This window comes from Chiloscyllium punctatum, chromosome 21 (genome assembly GCF_047496795.1).
Source record: "Chiloscyllium punctatum isolate Juve2018m chromosome 21, sChiPun1.3, whole genome shotgun sequence".
In the NCBI taxonomy this organism is placed as follows: Eukaryota; Metazoa; Chordata; class Chondrichthyes; order Orectolobiformes; family Hemiscylliidae; genus Chiloscyllium; species Chiloscyllium punctatum.
Window position 1 is genome coordinate 2,206,243 of NC_092759.1, and position 21,441 is coordinate 2,227,683.

At 46.7% G+C, this 21,441-nt stretch overlaps 1 protein-coding gene across 2 annotated transcripts; it reads right to left on the reverse strand.

Annotated features, from left to right (window-relative positions):
- Window positions 1–988: 988 nt before the first annotated feature.
- Window positions 989–9,299, reverse strand: LOC140492512 (leukocyte cell-derived chemotaxin-2-like). Of its 2 annotated transcripts, none has more exons than XM_072591430.1 (5): window positions 9,205–9,299; window positions 7,304–7,359; window positions 4,379–4,475; window positions 2,484–2,629; window positions 989–1,327 (listed from the first exon to the last, which is right to left on the reverse strand). In XM_072591430.1, exons 2-5 carry the CDS (start codon window positions 7,341–7,343, stop codon window positions 1,158–1,160), a joined length of 453 nt encoding a protein of 150 aa, XP_072447531.1. In that variant the 5' UTR covers window positions 7,344–7,359; window positions 9,205–9,299; the 3' UTR covers window positions 989–1,157. The 2 variants fall into 2 exon arrangements, with proteins under 2 accessions (XP_072447531.1, XP_072447532.1); XM_072591431.1 differs by lacking the exon at window positions 9,205–9,299 and adding an exon at window positions 9,029–9,050.
- Window positions 9,300–21,441: the final 12,142 nt, after the last annotated feature.

The window sequence follows — 21,441 nt, forward strand, 5'->3', positions numbered from 1 at the left end:
TGATTCCATATGAACACAATGGCTACAAGAGCAGGTCAGAAATTTCTGTGAGCACCTCACCTCCTGACTCCCCAAAGCCTGTCCCACCATTGACAAGGAAACAGTCAGGACAGTGAGGGAATACTCCCCACTTGCCCTGGATGGGTGCAGCTCCCGTAACACTCAAGAAGCTCATTACCATCCAGGGAGAAAGCTTGATTGGCATCACATCCACAAACATTCCAGAAAACCTCATTACATTGGACAAGTATCTGAGTGTGCGCTTGTGATGCTGTGGGGCCAAGTGCTGGAAAATGGGATTTGTTTTAAATAAATAGTTGGGTTTGTGCTTTGTCTGGCACAGCCTCAATGGGCCAAAGGGTCTTTTGCAGGGTTGTAGATCTGTATGGCTCTAGGTATCCACTCCTTCCTCCACTGATGCTCAGTAGCAGCAGTGTTTACTGTCTATAAGATGCACTCCAGCAATTCACCAAGGCTCCTTAGATCCACAAACTCACAACCTCTACCACCTAGAAGGACAAGGGCAGCAGATACATGGTGGAAAAGGGGTGAGGTGTAGGGAGTTAAAAATGGGAGCTGGAGTTCAAGCTACGCCAGACCCTGAGGTGCGGGTTAGGGAAGGGGGTGGTGGAAGGGTCATCGAGGGGTGAAAAAGAGATGTGTTGGATTCTGGTGAGGGCTTTGCCGAGGGGAAGGAGGGACATTCACAGAATAGTTGACACTTCTGGGCGGTGAACTGTGGGCTTGTAAAGCCCCCACCTTCTTCAGGAGCTGAGCCAAAGTGGGAAGAGACCGGAAGAGGTCCAAGAGGGCATCATCTGACACGAGACGGTGCAACACAACCCACTCTATGCCCGCTTTTGCCCTCATTTTCATTGTTCGCCCCATTCCGAGGGTAGATGTGAGATTCCAGACCGAAAGGGGGAAGGGTGAAGATCCCAGACAATGACCTCATCCCCCGCTCCCCCCCCCCACCCCACCCCTCCACCACGTGCTGCATTCTCGAAATCTCCACTGATTCAGTCCTTCCCCCCCATTCCCCCCAAACAAAGCCCATATCCTCTTCCCAGTCTCCACCACTGGTTGTTCGGAATCAATGAGTGGCCGGAATTAGATCGGAATTATGGAACTCTCTGGGTGTCACTTCCAATCCGGAGCTACAGGTTAGGAGTGGGGTCAACAGAGGTGTTGCACATCTCAATGTGGACGTGGGAGGTTATCCCCTTGTAAACACGTTGAACATTCAGCAGCCTCCCTAACCTCTGACCCTTTGTGATCGCTCCAGAATAACGATCAGGCTCAATATTGAAAATCTTCACACAGTAACCTGCAGTCAGAGAGATTAGGAGACATTAACCGAGGGGATTCTGACAGGGTCAGTGCTGAGAGAATTACATTTGGAATATCATGAGCAAATCTGGGGACCGTGCCTAAATGAAGGATATGTTGGCCTTAGAGGACGTTCACAGGAATTATCTGGGGTCAAAGGGATGAGGAATGGTTGAGGAGTCTGGGTCTGTACCGATGGAGTTTAGAAGGATGGGGGTGGTGGGGTCTAATTAAAGCTTACAGAATAATGAAAGGTCCAGAGAGAGTGCATGTGGAGAAGATGTTTCCAGTAGTAGGAGAGACTAGGACCTGAGGGCACAGCCTCAGAGTGAAAGGATGAACCAAGATGAAGAGGAATTGCTTCAGCCAGAGGATGGTGAATCTGTAGAACTCATTGCAACACAGGGCAGTAGATGTTAAGTCATTGAGTGTCTTTAATTTGGAGATAGATAGGTTCTTGATTAGTTAAAGGGATCAAGGGGATGGGGAAAAGGAAGGAGAATTAGGTTGAGAAACATATCAGCTATGATCCAATGGTCTAATTCTGCTCCTATGGGTGTGTGTGTGTGTGATTGAGCAACTGCATATGTGTTAGTGTGATTCTGTGTGTGTTTGTGTGTGAGTGTTAGTGTGATTGAATGCTATAACCCAGCAGCAATGGTCTAGACTGTCACAGAACATATGGAAAAGCTGAAGTTTAAAGTGCTGAAGTGCTTTAAATAACACACAATGAATCAGATCTGAAAATGTGGACTATTTATCAGTGGAATTTGGGATTGTCATAGAATTATCTTGTGTGTACATTTGATGAGAGACATAAAAGTGATGAACAGAAAGCTCGTAATAAAGCTCCTCAAGACTGTCGTTGCTTTGGGGGCAGTTCATTGATTTAATTCCAGAGATGAAGGGTCTGTTTTACATGGAGCAATTGAGCAGTTTGGGCCAATACTCTGTGCAGTTTAGAAGAATGAGAGGAGATCTAATTGTGGTCTATAAGATGCTAAAGAGGACAAACAAAGTCAATGTAGAGAGGATGTTTCCCCATGCTGGGCAAGCTAGAATGAGAGCTTTAGGATAAAGGCGGCAAATGTAAAACTGAGATGGAAAGGGCGCGTTGTGAAGGACAGTCCACTCCCTCTCCCTCTGTGTCTCACCTTGTCCCTTCATCATCACTCCATTATCAATCGCATTGCCGTTATCATAAGGATTGACCCGTTTTATCAGTCTCCCAGTGAAAGGGGCATAAGTCGTCGAGTTATCATTACACCGCACATCAACCCCCAGGTGCCTGAGTTTGCCTCTGGATATAACAGAACACAGTTAGAATGCACCCCAATTCACCACCCCCCCACCCCTCCCCACCCCAGGTTGTTGCGACAATGCTCACTGAATGAATCTTACAGGATGGTGAGATGCCTGGACAGAATGGACGTGTAGGAGAGACCAGGACCCGAAAGCACAGCCTCAGAGAGAAAGGGGCAACCCTTTAGAACTGAGATGAGGAGGAATGTCTCCAACTAGAGGGTGGTGACTCTGTGGAGCTCATTGCTGCAGAGAGCTGTGGAGGCCGAGTCATTGAGTGCCTTTAACGGAGAGAGAGATAAGTTCTTGATTGGTAAGGGGGAGTCAAGGGTTACAGGGAGAATGCGGTTGAGAAACCTACCAACCAATGGCAGCCGATAGACTGAATGGTCAATTGTACCGACATATCTTAAGGTCCTATGGTCACTCAGACTGACTCTTGAGTTTGAAGGGGCTTCTCACATGAGGAAGAGATGGTCGGGCTGGGTCCGTATTCACCGGAGCTTAACAGAGTTGTTGCCCAACATCATCGGCATTTGGTGACCATCCCTAACTGCCCCTTGATAACATGGACTTGCTAGGAACTGTTCGAGGAGGCTATTTAGAATCAAGCCCATTGTTGAGGGTCTGGATTCATGTCTCCATGGGTGGTCCCCATGCCGCTCCCCCAGCAATTCAAGATCATTTTATCAAATGGATTTAGATTTTGCCATCAGCCATGCTGAGATTCAAACCCAGATGATTAGCTGAGGGGTTCAGCATTACAGGTCCAGCACGGATTGTCAGATTTTCCTTTGCAAACTGTATAAATTGTGTTTCCCTTCATGTTTTGGCATTCTTCCTAGTATGTCCTGCTCTGATGTTTGTCAGAAAGCATTCAGTCTGTTTCCACAGCAATATTTCAAGATTTTTTCTAAAACTTCCTTCACGCAGATTAGATTATATTCCCCTACAGTGTGGAAACAAGCCCTTCAGCCCAACAGGTCCACACCGACCCTCCAAAGAGTAATCCACCCAAACCCTTTTTCCCTCTGACTAATGCACCTAATTGACAATTTAAGCATGGCCAATTCACCTAACCTGCACATCTTTGGACTGTGGGAGGAAAGCGGAGCATCCGGAGGAAACCCACGCAGACACAGGGAGAGAATGTGCAAACTCCGCACAGATGTGGCCATCGTTTCCTGAGCCAGCATTTATTGCCCATCCACAAATCCCCCAGAGAACGTGGTGGTAAGCTCCTCCAGCCCCTATACCCTCCCTTATTTCTGTAACCTTCTCCAGCCCCTAAAACCCTCCCTATCTCTGTAACCTCCTCCAGCTCCTATCCTTCCCTATCTGTCCCCACCTCCAGCTCTACACCCCTCGCTATCTCTGTCACCTCCTCCAGCCCCTACACCCCTCTTTATCTCTGTAACCTCCTGCAGCTCCGTAATTATCAATGGTTTCTGTGCTCCACTAGTGTGACAGACTTCATACATTTCATTCCCCTCCACCAATGTGTCGTGTCTTTAGCTGTCTAGGTCCCAATCTCTGGAATTCCCTCTCTAACCCTTGTTCACTCTCACTCTCCATCTATTCATCCTCGCAACCTCATATTGGGATGGGAAATCGGGTGGGGGTTTGGGAACTCCACCTTAAAGCACTGTTTGATGTTTTACTACATGCACGGTGCTAAACAAATGCAAACGGTTCGGTTTTGGAGCTGGGAGTGGCGTGTGTCATGAATGGGATTACAAATAATTACCTGGGTGCTCCATACGCTCCACTGCCATAGCTATCTGTCCCTCTTACCCTGTTTGTTGGATTACTATGGCACAGTTTACCCCAGCGACCAGCTGCAACTGTGGGATAGAGAGGACCCCATCAATTTACTGGGACTGACAAAATATCTAAGATCGAAAGCACAATATAAAGCAATTGCTTTTATTTCTTTGTCACAGAGTCATTGGGATGTACAGCATGGAAACAGACCTTTCGGTCCAACTCCTCCAAGATATCCTAACGTAATCTAGTCTCATTTGCCAGGACTTGGCCCATATCCCTCCAAACCCATCCAATTCATATATCCATCCAAATGCCTTTTAAATGCTGAAATTGTACCAGCCTCCACCATTCCATGCAAACACCACCCTCTGCGTGGAAAAAGTTGCCCCTGAGGTCCCTTTTATATCTTTCCCCTCTCACCCTAAACTTATACCCTCTAGTTCTGAACTTCCCCACCCCAGGAAAAGATCCTGTCTACTTACTCTATTCATGCCCCTCATGATTTTATAAATCTCCATAAGGTCACCCCTCAGCCTCTGACGCTCCAGGGAAAATTGCCCTCGTGTCTCCCTAAAGTTCAAACCCTCCAACCCCAGGAACAGCCTTGTAAATGTTTTCTGCACCCACTCAGGTCTCACAATATCTTCTCTCCAGCAGAGAGATCAGAAATGAATGCAATATTCCAAAAGTGGCTGAACCAATGTCCTTTACAGCTGCAACATGTCCTCCCAACTCCTATACTCAATGCACTGAGCAATAAAGGCAAGTGTACCAAATGCCCTCTTCATTAACCTGTCTACCTGAGACTCCACTTTCAAGGAACTATGAATGTGCACCCCAAGGTCTCTTTGTTTAGCAACAGTCCCTAGCACCTTCCTTTGAAGTGTATAAGTCCTGCCCTGATACGCCTTTCCAAAATGCAGCACCTCCCATTTATCTAAATTAAACTCCATCTGCCACTCCTCAGCCCATTGGCCCATCTGATCAAGGTCCCATTGTACTCTGAGCTAACCCACTTCACCGTCCACTGCACCTCCAATTTTGGTGTCATCTGCAAACTTACTAACCATTCCTCCCACACTTGTATCTAAATCGTTTATATAAATGATCAAACGTAGTGGACCCAGCACTGATCCTTGTGGCACTCCACTGGTCACAGGCCTCCAGTCTGAAAAACAACCCTGCACCACCACCCTCTAGCTCCTACTGTAAAGTCAATTTTGTATCCAAATGGCTAGTGCTGCCTGAAGATCTAATCTTGCTAACGTTATTGAAGGCCTTACTGACACCCATATCGACAACGTCCACCTATCTGCCTTCATTGATCTTTGCCATTTTTTTTCAAAATACTCGGTCATGTTAGTGAGACATGATTTCCCACACACAAAGCCATGTCGACTATCCCTAATCAGTCCTTGTCTTTCCAAATACATGCAGATCCTGTCTCTCAGAATCCCCTCTGAAGCTCACCTACCACTGACGTCAGACTCGCCGGCCTATGGTTCTCTGGCTTTTCCTTGCCATCACCTTTCTTAAATAATGGCACCACATTAGCCACCCTCCAGGTGTCCAGCATCTCACCCCTGGCAAATATCTCAGCAAGAGGGCCAGCAATCGCTTGCCTTGCACCCTACAACATTCTGAGGTACACACGATCAGGTCCTGGGGTTTATCCACTTTTGTGTGTTTTACCACGTCCACCTCCTCCTCTGTATTATGGACACTTTTCAACATATCACTATGTATTTCCCCAAGTTCTCTTACTTCCACATCCTTCTCCACAGTAAACCCTGACACAAAATACTTGTTTAGTATCTCACCCATCTGCTGCAGTTCCACACATTGGTGGCCTCGTAGATCGTGAAGAAGCTCTATTTTCTCCCTAGTTACCCTTTTGCCCTTAATGTGCTCGTGCTGGGAGTGTAGGAGTGAGGGCGGATGTAGAGGCGGATGCAAGTGTGTCAGGTGAGAACAGGAGAGTGGACCCAGACAGGGTGGGACACTATAGAATGTGTGGAGTGAGGGGGAGAGTTGGGCAGGACTGGGTGGGATATGAAAGGGTGTGGGAATGAGAGTGAGATTGGGATTAGACGAGGTAGGATATTAAAGACTATGGGGAGTGAGGGGCATAGGTGGGATTGGCTAGGTGGGATATTATAGGGGTGGAGAGTGAGTGGAAGTGTGGGATTAGATTGGATGGGATATTACAGGATGTTGCAAGTGAGTGGGATTAGATTAGATGGGATATTAAAGGGTATGAGAGTAAGGAAGAGAATGTGATTGGATTGTGTGGGATATTTAAGGGTGCAGGAGTGAAGGGCAGAGTGGGATTAGTCTGAGAGGGATATTAAAGTGTGTGGGTGTGAAGGGGAGAGTGGGATTAGTCTGAGAGGTATATTAAATTGTGCAGGAGTGAGGGGGAGAGTGCGATTAGATTGGATGGGATATCAAAGCGAGTGGGATTAGACTAGGTGGGATATCAAAGTGTGCGGGAGAATGGGATTAGACTGGGTGGGACGTTAAAAAGTGCAAGGAGAGTGGGAGCAGAGTCAGTGGGATATTAAAAGGTGCAAGATGTGAGGGGGAGAGTAAATTGCTTGATGTTTGTACTTTACATCCTGGAACGAGACTGAAGCTCGGGACACTGATTCAGCAATAACACACTGAGCTTCTGGAACAATCCACGGACAGTACTGAGAGAAAAAGGCTGAAATGGCTCAGGGACAAACAGTGTTAAAAAACACCCTGAGCAGAAAATGGAAGCCCCCATTTTGAATTCCTGTAAGTTTGATCATTTCAAACACTGGACTGTCCCTAGAAACATTTTGAAAAATAGAATCACTCTATAATTGCAAAACATTTCTACTGCGTGCCTTGTTGCTAGAAACAACATAAAATGACTCACCCTGAGAGAAGAGAAACAGAAGGATAAGTCCCTTCAGCATGATTCAATCAGAATATCTGGGGAGGAAGATTCAATCGTTATTTCATCAGACTTGTGCACTAATTGTCAACTTCAATATTCATTAATATTCAGCACAGCTCAATCACGTTTGCTTTAGGTTTACTTTTAACCCAGAGACAGAGAGAGAGAAAGAGAGAGAGAGAGAGAGAGAGAAAGAGAGAGAGAGAGAGAGAGAGAGAGGATTTGAGTACAGGAGCACAGATGTCTTGTTGCAGTTGTGCAGGACCCTGATGAGACCACACCTGAAGTATTGTGCGTGGTTTTGGTCTCCTTATCTAAGGAAGGATGTTCTGAGTATGGAGGGGGTTGGCTCAGTGGTCAGCACTACTACTTCACATCATCAGCAACCCGGGTTCGATTCCAACCTCAGGTGACTGTCTGTGTGGAGGTGGGTCATTCTCCCCATGTCTGTGTGGGTTTCCTGCACGTGCTCTGGTTTTCTCCCACAATCCAAAGATGTGCGGGTTAGGTGAATTGGCCACACTAAATTGCCCCATAGTGTCGAAGGGTGTGTAGATTAGGTGCATTACTCATGGGGAATGATAGAGTAATAAGGTAGGGGAATGAGTCTGGGTGGGATACTCTTTGGAGTGTTGGTGTGGACTTGTTGGGCTGAATGGCCTGTTTCCACACTGTAGGGATTCTATGTTTCTGTGGAGTGCAGCGTTGGATTACCCATCGTGGGATGGCAGGACTCACTCATAAAGAGAGGTTGGATCAGTTAGGATTATATTCACTCATCTTTAGAAGAATGAGGGAAGGGGAATCTCATAGAAACTGATGAATTTCCAAATGCATAAACACAGGAGTTATATACCTGATGACCAGGTACAAAGGGTCACAGTCTAAAGATACGTGATAAACAATTTTGGACTGAGATGAGGAGAAATGTCTTCAGCCAGAGAGTGGGAGTCTGTGGAATTCGGTGCCACAGAAAAAGCAGCTGAGGCCACAACATTTGAATGTTTCAAGAAGGAGTGAAATATAGTTTCTGGGGCTAAAGGGGATCAAAGGGCGAGAGAGCCTGAATGATGGAGGATTGAGTTGGATCATCGGCCGTGATCATATCAATGGAGGAATAGCCTCCTCCAACTCCTATTTTCCATTTTTTGGGTTTTCTGAGAGGGGTTAAAGTGGACGTTAGCACAATCCCAAACTGCCTTTGCACAGTCACAAGGAGTTGTCAAATCAGATGCAGGCCCTTCGGCCCATCCTGACCATACTGGTTCCCTGTGAAAGAGTTGGTCTCCCTTCAACTCCCTCTCATTCGAATGGATCTCCAAGTTCCCTTTGTAAAGCTGCTATTTCATTTGTTCCTTTCGGCTAGCGCTTTCCAGATCAGAAATTGGCATCTGATCTTGTCTCCAGCCCTTTAGCCAATAATCATTTGGGTCCCCTTCCCCCCTGTTGCTGTCAATGTTGCTGTCACAGGGAAAAATGACCCTCAGAGTTCGAATGCCTCATGCCGTCCACCCTTCCCCCTTCATCCTATCAATCGTTTGACAAGGATGGGTTATCTTTATAGGTTAGTTCAGTAAAGACAGGAAAGCACTTTGTAAGTTAGCAAGCAGACATGACGACAAAGCAATCGATTTCTGTGTGTGCACCGCTTCGAGGCTCGCAGGAGGCTGAGGGCCAGGCAGAGTCGCAACATTGTGTACGCACAGCACACGGAGTCTTTCAGGATGGTCTCTCTTGAAGATAAAGGATCGTCTGACCCTCTACACAGAGGAGATGATTCCTACTCACTGCAGCACCACCAGTCAATGCACTGAGTTGGAGAAGTCACCGGACGTGGTAAATAGAGAGATCAAAGAGGAGGAGGAGGACAGAATGAATACCTGTCTCCGTTAACACCGTGATAATTCAGAGTCTTCCACGTTCCGGGCTCTCCGTCCTTTGTCTGAAAGCTTTTCAGGTGTTCCTCATGTTTATAACATTGACTGGAGTTGACTGACAGTTCATGGTCACGCAGCAAGGGGAAATATTGGTTATGAACGGGGGCTCTGGGGTTGTTTAAGGACATCTGATTACTGATATCTTCCATCGCTGACATTGCATTACCCAGTGAACCACTAACTGAGGCCACTAGCGAGCAAGTCATTAACCAACGGGGCTACAATATTGACCTCTTTCCCTTTGTTGACTTCCCCTTCAATGAGTAATCCCTGGGCCTTGATTATTGATAGAGCACAAGGGCTCTCTATCTGAAGCAGAGTGGCTTGGTTAGGAGTTAAAAAAAACATAATGCCACTTTAGCCCAAGTACGGGTGGTCAGGTCCAGACCATCCCAGAGACTGGGTCCCTTCTTCAAGAGCAGGCTGGGTCAGTTCTTAACCTGGCTGACTGCAGGGTGATAGGATAGGGTGGTTACAGAGGCCATTCAGCCCACTGAGCCTTCCCACTGTCAATGTGGAACAACCAATGTTTAGCAGACAGCAAACATTCCACAGCCCGAGTCTCATTGCTCCCCATTCGGAACCCATCACCTCAGTCTCCAATATGGTCGACACATTGTGGGAACAGGCCATTCAGCCCATTTGGTGCCTGCTGGAATTGAGGTGAAGGCAGATGGTCCCACACACTGTCCTCAGAGGGAGGCCCATTGCGTGATGGAAAGAGCAGGAATCCTTCGCAATCCCTTGGACAACGACTCTCCCTCCGTGGAGATGAGGGGAGGGGGTTGTGAGGAGGTGGGTAATACAGATGGGAAGGGAGCAGCAGATGAAGGGACTCAGTGTTGTTGGCGTGAGAGATTGAGAGATCGAGTGCGGTGAGCAATCAAAGGCCTGGTACGTAGGTGAAGCCTCAGGCTAGTTGTCAGGATTCTACTGCCTTTGGCAGCTCTCAGCCTTGGCTGCAGGCCAGAGGGTAACTGTCCATCTCTCCATGCCCATCACAGCAGTTTCTTCACCCATGGGCTGGACAGCCATAAAGAGAGGCTGTGTGGGCAATGAGATGGGAACAAGTCAAGGGTCAGATCATATCTTTTGCTGATTTGTGCAATTTGCTGATCAAAGGCCAATTCAACAGTGGACTGAGGGGAACAGGATCCCTGGACAGAACCCAATGAGATACAGCAGACAGCATAAGGTTAGAAACAGAATAAAGCTCCCTCTACACTGTCCCCATCAAACACTCCCAGGACAGGGACAGCACGGGGTTAGATACAGAGTAAAGCTCCCTCAACATTATCCTCATCAAACACTCCCAGGACAGGAGCAGTACAGGGTTAGGTACAGAGTAAAACTGCCTCTACACTGTCGCCATCAAACACTTCCAGGACAGGGACAACACGGGGTTAGATACAGAGTAAAGCTCCCTCTACACTGTCCCCCATCAAACACTCCCAGGACAGGTAGTGCAAGGGGTTAGATACAGAGCAAAGATGCCTCTACACTGTCCCCCATCAAATGCTCCCAGGACAAGGACTGTAAGATATTAGAGACAGAATAACTCTCGCTTTACACTGTCCCCTATCAAATACTCCCTGGACAGGTACAGCACAGGGTTAGATACAGAGTTAAGCTCCCTTTACACCATCCCCCATCAAATACTTCCAGGACAGGGACTGTATGGTGTCAGATCCAGAGTGAAGCGCCTTCTATACAGTCAGGAGGAACGTCTGTCAGAAGCAGCGTGTTTGACTGTGTTCCGATGCCACCCTCAGTTTGTTTTCAACTGGCGTTTGTGTTGGAAACTCTGTGCATCACTCCTGAAGATCTGCCTCAGCCCACAGCATGAAAAATACAGAGTAACTCTTTCTCTTGTCCCTGTAGCAGAACTGGTGACCAGAGGGATGCAGAGTAAAGGGAACTGCTGAAGTATCCAAAGGCGATGGGTCACTCTTACTTCATAAGAACTAGGAGTAGGAGTAGGCCACGTGTCCTCTTAGAGCCTGCTCCACCGTTCAATAAGATCATGATTAGATTCCCTACAATGTGGAAACAGGCCCTTGGGCCTCACCATTCCACACCAACCCTCTGATGAGTAACCCACCTCCCTCTGACTAATACACTTATCATGATGGGCAATGTGGCATGGCCAATTCACCTGGCCTGCGGGAGGAAACCCACACAGACACAGGGAGAATGTGCAAACTCCACACAGACAGTTACCCGGGGCTGGAATCGAACCTGGGACCCTGAGGCAGCAGTGATAACCACTGAGCCACTGTGCCACCCCAGCTCATGGATGATCTTTTCATGGCCCCAGCTCCACTTACCCACCCTCTCACTGTAACCCTTAATTCCTTTACTGTTCAAAAAGAAAATCTATCTTACCTTCAAAGATGTTTACTGAAGTAGCATCGACTACTTCACTGGGCAGGGAAATCCATAGATTAACAACCCTTGGGTGAAGAAGCTCCTTCCTAATTCAGTCCTAAATCTGCCCCCTCTAATCTTGGGGCTATGCCCTCTTTTCCTGGTTTCCATCTGTCAGTGGAAACATTCTGTCTACTTCTATCTTATCTATTCCCTTCATAATTTTATATGTTTCTCTAAGAACCCCCTCATTCTTCTGAATTCAAGTGAATATAATCCTTGTCTATTCGGTGTCTCCTCATAAACCAACCCCCTTAACTCTGGAATCAACCTACTGAACCTCCTCTGCATGCCCTACAGTACCAGTACATCCTCTCTCAAGTATGGAGACCCGAATTGTACACTCCAGGTCTGACCTCACCAGCATCTTGTACAGTTGCAACATAACCTCCCTGCTAGTAAGTTTTGAGGAGGTTTGTAGCTCAGGTTGAGCTGCTGGATGTAGGTTTGCTCGCTGAGCTGGAAGATTCATTTTCATCACAATACTAGGTAACATTGTCAGTGAGCCTCCTGATGATGCACTGCTGATGTTTCCTGCTTTCTATTTATACTTCGACTGGGACAACACATCCATTCTAGGACAAGCCAAATAGAACTCCTCGAAGCATAGCATTCCAATCGGAACTCTATCAACAAATACATTGACTTGGAGCCCATTTACCACCCCCTGAGAAAAGGAACAGGAAATGACATCATCAACACAAAGAAAGCCAAACATATAAATAGAAAGCAGGAAACATCAGCAGTGCTTCATCCAGAGGCTCACTGAAGATGTTACCTAGTAAGGTGACGAAACATCTGAAAATGAACCTCACAGCTCAGCGAGCAAACCTACATCCAAAACCATCCTGCGTTTAAACTCAATCCCTTAAGCAATGAGGGACAATAGTGTGGTAACCTGCTACACCTTCCCACAACATCAGATTCAATGGGAATTATCCAAAGAGAATTCATACCAATTTTCTGGAGGGGACTACCTGCATGGATACAAGATGAAGATGCTGCTTTTGGAGTGAGGATGCTTTGGGGAAATCTCTTTTGCAGGATCCAGCAGGAATGGGATGGCACGCATGGCCTCTGTCAAGGGCCAAATCCCCTGATGAATGACCCACGGGTACGGGAGTCGAGGGTGGCTAACCGATGGGGCTCTCCAGTCTTTTGTTAACTCTTCTCTTTAATTATTAATCCCAATGGATCAATCAGCTCTTGTGCCAACAATGTCGAGGATCAAAGAGTGAGGGAGCATTCGCTTCTGATGTTATAGGTTTGTGAGCACAAGAATGAAGAAATCTTGCTACTAGCACCCACTCCCTCCAGCACCAATGCTCAGTAGCAGCATTGTGCACCATGCACTGCAGAAAATCACCAAAGATCCTCAGACAGCTCCTTCAAACCCACGACCTCTTCCATCTAGAAGGACAAGGGGCAGCAGATACGTGGGAACACCACCAAGCGCAAGTGCCCCACCGAGCCACTTGCAAAATCCCAACTTGGAAATTTATCACCATTCCTTCAGTGTCACTGGGTCAAAATCCTGGAATTCCCTCCCTAACGACGCTGTGTGTGGGTGCCCCAAACCTTATGTGACTGCAGTGGTTCAAGAAGGTAGCTCATCCCCAGTTTCTCAAGGGGCAACTATGGACGGGCAATAAATGCTGGCCAGCGATAAGTGAATGCAAAAAAAACAAATTGTTTCGACCAGTTTTGGAACATTGCGTGCATTTTCCAACCCTGCATCAAAGGAATGATACATTGCATTGGAGTTAGTACAGAGATTTGATCTCTGGAAAGAAGGGGTGTCTGATATGATGAGGGACTAAGTAAGTTGGGCTATTATTCTCAGAGGTTTGGTAGCTGAGAGGTGGCATGTTGGCTCAGTGGTTAGCACTGCAACCTCACAACGCCAGGGACCTGGTTTCAATTCCACCCTTGGGTGACTGTCTGTGTGGAGTTGCGCATACTCCCAGAGTCTGCGTGAGAGACACATAGGTTAGGGTGCATTGGCTGTGGGAAATTACCCATTGTGTCCAAGGATATGCAGACTATGTGGGCTGGCCATGGGAAACACAGGGAGGGGGGTAGGTCTTGGTGGGATGTTCCTCAGAGGGTCAGTGTGGACTCAATGGGCCGAATGGCCTGCTTCCACACTGTAGGGATTCTGTGATCTCAAAGAAATTTGCAAGATTTTGAAGAGGTTTGAAAGAGTAAACACTGAGATGAACAGTAAGAGAAGTTGGGGGGGGGGGGGGGGGGAGTTGCGGTCGTGGTTGAGAGAATGGACGCTGGAGAGGGAACGGAAGTGAGAGAGATGTCGAGTAGGAGTGGGGTTGTGGGAGGAAAGATATTGGGAGGGAGAGAGAGATGGTGACAAACGGAAGTAGAAATGGGGAGGATGAGAGACATAAAGGAGTGAAGGGAGGGTGGAGGTGGGAGAAAGATTGAATGAGGAGGAAAGAGAGAGGGAGAGGCAAATTTTCCAGGTTTGGAAACTCTCCCTAAGCGTTGCATGGCCTATCCAGTTTAGAGTTGTGAATTCCTGGGCTAATGATACTGTCTCTTCCTCTCCCTGTAGACTTAATACGGTCTGACTGAGGATTTTGTTGGCTTGGTTTTCGTTCAGAAAAACAAAACTCTGGGCAAGGACTCCAAGCAGGAATGAGTGATCTTTAATCCCACACAGAAAGTCCCTGCCTTAACCGGGGAACAGATTCGATGGTGAAGGGGAATGGAAAAATAACAAAAGGAAATGAAACACATTTTAAAGGATTGAAGAGTGATGGAGAGTAAGGATGAATCTAACCACCATTTTAAAGGGGTCAGCACAGGTACTAAGGGGGTGGGTGGGGGGCAAGTGACGATTGCAGATGCTGGAGATGAAAGTCAAAAAGTGTGGTGATGGAAATGCACCATCCGAGGAGCAGGAGAATCGACGTTTCAAGTGTAAGCTCTTCGTCAGGAATGAAGAGCTGATGATGAGCTTATGCTCAAAATGTCAACTCTCCTGCACCGAACTTTTTGACACAGGTACTAAGGGGGTTGAATGGCCCTCCCAAGGATGCTCAAAAACTGCATGAATTTACGTAAAACTCTGTTATCTCACTTTTTAGATTAGGATCAATCTAAACATTATGGCATAGACAGAGAACACAGGGGGCTAACACCTTCAACATATTGTCTCGCTATCACCAATTGTTACAGCTAATCTGAGAATGCAACTTTTAAAAAAAGGTTTTGTGATTTACACATGAAAGAAGTGAAACTATCACGGTATTCGAACAGATGAAAGACTCAACAAACAATTAAGGTATTTTTCAATGTATAATTTCAGTTACATCACACTGTGAACTTTTGCTATAAATTCTGTGTCTTACAACTGTGTCCTCCACAACCACCTGATGAAGGAGCAGTGCTCCGAAAGCTAGTGCTTCCAATGAAACCTGTTGGACTATAACCTGGTGTTGTGTGATTTTTAACTTTTAAATGTTGTAATTGTAACGACCTCCACCACTTCCTCTAGCAGCTCAAAATCAAATAAGGAATAAGTCAAGGGGTCTTTTCCACTGGACAGGGGAATGTAAAACGCTTTAAAAAAGACAGGGTGCGCAATTTTATTTTACGCACAGAGAGCGTGAGGAATGAACTTCCAGAGGAAGTGGTGGATATGGGTACAGTTATAACAATTAACAGACATTTGGAGAAATACTTGAATACGAAAGGTTTGGAGGGATATGGGCCAGGGGAAGGTAGGTGGGGCTAGATTAGTTTGGGATTATGGGTCAGCGTGGTTGGACCGAAGGTTGTTTCTGTGTTGTGTCACTCTATGATTAATTAATTAGTCTGACCTTGATTCCTTGTAATCTATGAACAGCATACCCTTGGCTGCAAGGCCAGATGTCTGGTGAGGCTTTTAAGGAAGTTTGCATGTGACATTGCAACACTGATCCATGAATAGCTCATCCTCTCGGGCTGCTGTGGACAGACAGCAAGTGCAAAGAAACTTCAGTCAAGCGCAGCAGATACAGGTCAAACTCTCACCCTGATTCTGATACGGGACTCTCACTGTTTCTCTGCTTGCGATTGGTAAGAGGGAGGCTTGGCTAATTTTGAGCTGGCAGCACTTCTTAGAGAGATTCCCAGGGAGGTGTGAATCTGAAAGAATCCCTGTCAACATGAAAGGGTGACATCTCTGACCAGTTACCCCCTGGAAGCGGGACGGAAAGGAGAGGAGGCAGCCAGAGATTACTTTGGGGGGAAGATGGGAGGGGGGCAGAAGAGGATGTCAGAGAAATAAAGGGAGGCGGAGAAAAGATGGACAGAGTGACAGTAAGGAGAGGGTGGAAGAGAATGCAGGGCAACAGGAGAGAGACCGGGAACGGGGGAAAGACAGAGACCGAGGGAGAAGAAAGAGAGAACAAACAGGGAAAACAGAGAGAATTAGAGAGAAAAAGAGAGAAAGAGAGAGAGAGCTAACAGGGAAAACAGAGAGATGAAGAGAGATAGATGAGAGACAGAGCAAGAGTCAAAGGGAAAACAGAAAAAGAGAGAGAGAGAGAAAAAGAGAGTCAAAAGGGAAAACAGAAATAGAGAGAAAGAGCTAACAAAGAAATCAGAGAGAATAAGAGGGATAGAGTGAGAAAGAGAGCTGACAGGGTAAACGGAGAAAATGAGAGAGCGAGAGAGAAAAAATGGAAGCCAACAGCCAAAACAGAATGAGAGAGAGGAGAAAGAGAAGAAGCTAATAGGCAAAATAGAGAGAAAGAGAGAGAGAGAGAGAGATTGAAGAATGAGAAATATAACAATAAGAAAAACAGAGAGAAGAAACAGAAAGTTAACAGGGAGACAGAGATAAAGAGAGAGATAGAGAGAGAGAAATGACAAGAATGAACAGGGAAAACAGAGAGAATGAGAGAGAGAATAAAGAAAGAATGATAATGGGGAGAGAGAGAAAGGGTGAAAAGAAAAGGGCGGGGAGAAAGAAAGATGGGAGTAAGAGATACAATAGAAAGAGAGGAGAGAGCAAGGAAAAGATCGAAAGAAAACAGGTGGAGAGAATGTGGGAGCAAAGAGATAAATTCAGACAACAAAGAAGGGGAAAGGGTAGATAAAAAGGAACAGAGAGAGAGAAAGAGGAAACAGAAAATAAGTTGGACAGAAGTAAAAGCACAAGAATGAGACACAGCACAATTTGGTTTCTTTACGGGCCGATCCAATGTTGCTAGGCAGAAAAGGGTAGATTTTCTTTCGGTGGGTCGAAAGAGGGCCAGGAAGCCACCTCCAGAAAAATTGGTTTTAACCTGACCAATTGTCTCGACTCAAACCAAAAGAGAAAATGCTGGAAAATCTCAGCAGGTCTGGCAGCATCTGTAAGGAGAGCAAAGAGCTGACGTTTCAAGTTTTACTGACCCTTTGTCAAAGTTGATTTTCTCTCTTGGTTTCAGATTCCAGCATCTGCAGTAATTTGCTTTTATCCAGTTGTCTGGGCTGGTCTTTTGAGCAGGTTGTTAATGTTTATTGAGTTGAATGCACATCGTTAGCATGAGTGGTGATGTTCCCCCAGAAGGGGAAAAGTTTGTGTCTCCACCTGGCAGGTAAAAACTATAACAGAGTCTCTGAGAAAGGAGGAGTGTGTAGCACTTTATACGTAAGAGACTCAAGGAATCTTAAGTGAGACTTAGAACTTGACCTTAGGACAAATCAACAATTGGGCATTTTTATATAAACACAGACTATTGGAGCAACTGTCTGAACACATGCTCTTTACTTTATGCCCCCAGTATATTTTTGCTTCTGTGTATTAGTGTTGTTTTAAAGGGCAAGGTTCAGATTTCTCCAAACTTCTCCATCATGCAACAACAACTCGCATTTTGAAAGCCCCTGAAATTGAATGTGATGCCCCAAGGCAATTCATAGGAGTAAGTGACAGTGAGAACTGCAGACACTGGAGATTAGAGTCGGGAGTGCGGTGCTGGAAAAGCACAGCAGGTCAGGCAGCATCCGAGGAACAGGAGAATCGACCTCATGAGGCCTCATTCCTGATGAAGGATTTTTGCCTGAAACGTCGATTCTCCTGCTCCTCGGATGCTGCCTGACCGGCTGTGCTTTTCCAGCACCACACTCGAGCCTTCGTAAGAGTGCTGTAGAATGAGCTACAACCGACGGAGGGATTTAAAAAACAAAGATGAGAGTTTGGAATGGAAGCATGGTTTAATCAGGTGGTCACCGGGTACTGGGGAGGTTGACGAAAAGAGGGGAAAAGGGGATCTGGTGTGAGTGAGGACTTGGGTGGTGTAATTTCTATTGTCCTTGCCTGAGAAAGTTAGTCTTGAACTGAACACCTCGATAATCAGTTCAGAGTCCACCACATCGCTGTGGTGCCTGGAGTCACATCAAGCCAGGTCAGGCAAGGACTGCAGATTTCCTTCCCGCAAGGACATTAGTGAACCAGTTGGGATTTTGCAACAGGCAAAGGTCACCACAACAGACATGAACCCGCAATTCCATGATTTTGCGGCCACCTAGCCACGCTAAGGTTTCAAACTCACACCCCCGGAATATGAACCAGCGACATTACCAATTCACCGATGGAATTGATACTGCAAGTCATCGTGTTTGCTGCACTAGATGGTGACCAGAGATCCCATTCACATCTCGAAGGACTCAAGAGGTCTGAGGGTGATTGTCATCCAGGACGATCAGATCAGGCAAGTCCCCATTGATGGGCAGAGTGGACTCGATGGTCTGCTCCTATGTCTCAGAGTCAGACTTCGCTTTCCAACCCTGAAGAACAGCCACACCGCACTCGAAATGCTAACTCTGTTTCTCTCCCCCTCCAGCATTCTGTGCAGTTGATCCCCTGTCCCATTTTGAGTCTGAGATCCACAGCACTGACGAGACAAAACCTGGAGTCTGTTCATCCCAGCATCACACCACACACTGCCGATTGATACTCATGGCCTTCCACAGAGAGTCATACAGCGTGGAAACAGACCCTTAGGTCCAAATCGTCCATGGCCAACCAGATATCCTAAATTAATCTAGTCCCATTTGCCGACATTTAGCTCATCTCCCTCCAAACCCTTCCTATTCATATACCCATCCAGATGCCTTTTAAATGTTGCAACTGTACCAGCCTCCGCCACTTCCTTTGACAGTTCATTCCACAGATGAACCACTCTGCTGTGAAAACATTACCACTCAGGTCCCTTTTAAATCCTTTCCCTGTCACCTTAAAATTATGCTCTCAGGTTTTGGGCTCCCCTATCCTGGGGAAAAGACCTTGGCTATTCAACCTATCCAAGACCCTCATGATTTTATAGACCTCTATAAGGTCACACCTCAGCCTCCGACTCTCCAGGGAAAATAGCCCTAGCTTATCCAGCCTCTCCTTATAGCTCAAATCTTCCAGTCCTGATAACATCTTTATAATTCTTTTCTCCACCCTTTCCAGTGTAACAATATCCTTCCTGTGGCAAAGCAACCAGAACTGTACACAATAGAGTCATAGAGTTGCATACAGCACGGAAACAGACCCTTTGGTCTAACTCGCTCATGCCGACCAGATATCCTAAATTAATCTAGTTCCATTTGCCAGCATTTGGCCCATATCCATCTAAACTCTTCCTATTCGTATAACTATCCAGATGCCTTTTAAATATTCTAATTGTACCAGCCTCCACAACTTCCTCTGGCAGCTCATTCCATGCAAGCACCACCCTCTGCATGAAAACATTGCCCCTTATGTCACTTTTAAATCTTTCCCCTCTCACCTCAAACCTACGCCCACTAGTATTGGACTCCCTAACCTTGACTATTCCCCTTATCCATGCCCCTGATGATTTTATAAACCTCTATAAGGTCACTCCTCAGCCTCCGATGCTCAGGGAAAAAAGCCCCAGCGTATTCAGCCTCTCCCTGTAGCTCAAACTCTTCAAACCTGGCAACATCCTTGTAAATCTTTTTCTGCACCCTATCAAGTTTAATAACATTTTTCCTATAGCAGGGAGACCAGAATTGAATGCGGCATTCCAAAAGTGGCCTAACCAATGTCCTGTACAGCCACAACATGACCTCCCAACTCCTACACTCAATGCACTGACCAGTACAGGCAAGCATACCAAAAGCCTTCTTCACTACCCTGGCTACCTGGGACTCAACTACCAAGGAACTATGAAACTGCACTCCAAGGTCTCTTGGTTCAGCAACTATCCCCAGGCCCTTACCATTAAGCATATAAGCACTACCCTGATTTGCCTTTCCAATATGCAATACCTCGCACTTACCTGAATGAAACTCCACCTGCCATTCCTCATGGCACTTGTCTTTTGTGAGATTTGATTATAACCTGCACACGCAGCATGAAGACCCATATGGTGCAGTGGTAATGTCCTTGGAAACCTGGGTTCTGGTCCCACTGGTCCCTGAGCTGTGACATGTAAGAGAACTGAGGTAAATGGGGAAGAGGCAGGGTGATCAGATCAGACTCAAATCGTGGAACAGCAGGGCAGACTCAATGGGCTGAATGGCCCACATTAGTTCCAGATTGTTCACCAAGTGAGTTAGCAGCCACAGAGAAGGAGGAGGAGACAACAGCACCAAAAATAAAATAGTGGCGCACATAAAACTGAACAAATCTCTGTTGTGAGGTGCCAGAGCATCTTCTGGGCCTCAGCTTTCCCTCCTATCGTGTCTCCCCTCTCTGTCAGTGGCTCATTCACACTGAACTGTTGCTTTGGCAAAGTATTAGGTAAAGAGATTCCTCCTATCAGAAACAGGACGTCAAATATTTGTTCCTGTTTGCAGCAGTGTCCTCCGTTTTTCTGCTAGGCCTCATTGTTGCTTTGTTTGAGCTACATTCTGGTATCAAAACAGACCAAAGGTAAGTCAAGTCTCACTTGACTGGCCCAGAGCCAAATATTTTGCACATTGTTTTATCTCAGGGATCGGGGAACTCTGCCCACGAGCTGAGGGCATGAATCTCACACTTCATTCAGGCTAAAGAGTAAAGCTACATCTAACTTTTAAACCAAGAGCAAAGCTTCCTCCACACTGTCCCCCATCAAACCCTCCCCAGGACAGGGATAGTGTAGGGTGAGATAAAAATTAAAGTTCCCTCTACACCATTCCCCCATCAAACACTCCCAGGATGGGACAGCATGGGGTTAGACACTGAGTAAAGCTCTCTCTGCACTGTCCTCATGGTCAGAGGGTCAGTGCTGAGGGATCGTCACACTGTCGAAGAGTCTGTCCTGAGGAAGTGCAGTACGGTTGGAGTCAGTACTAAAGGAGCGCAACACTGTCAGAGGGTCAGTGCTGAGGGAGTGCTGCACTGTTGGAGTCAGTACTAAGGGAGCACAACACTGTCAGAGGGTCGGTGCTGCACTGTTGGAGTCAGTACTAAGGGAGCGCTACACTGTCAGAGGGTCAGTGCTGAGGGAGCACTGTCCTGTAGAAAGGTCAGTGCTGAAGGAGTGCTGCAATGTTAGAGGGTCAGTGCTGAGGGAGTGCCACACAGTTGGAGGATCAGTGCTGAGGTATTGCTGTACTGTCAGAAGGTCAGTGCTGAGGGAGTGCTGCACTGTCAGAGAGTCAGTGCTGAGTGAGTGGGCACTGTTAGAGGGCCATTGCTGAGGAAGTGGGCAGTGTCACAGGGGCTATCTTTCAGAGGGGACATTAAACTGGGGCATCTGTCTCCCCTTTTGAATGACAGTACAATATCCTGTGGCAGATTTTGGATGTGTACAATTGTCCTGGGAT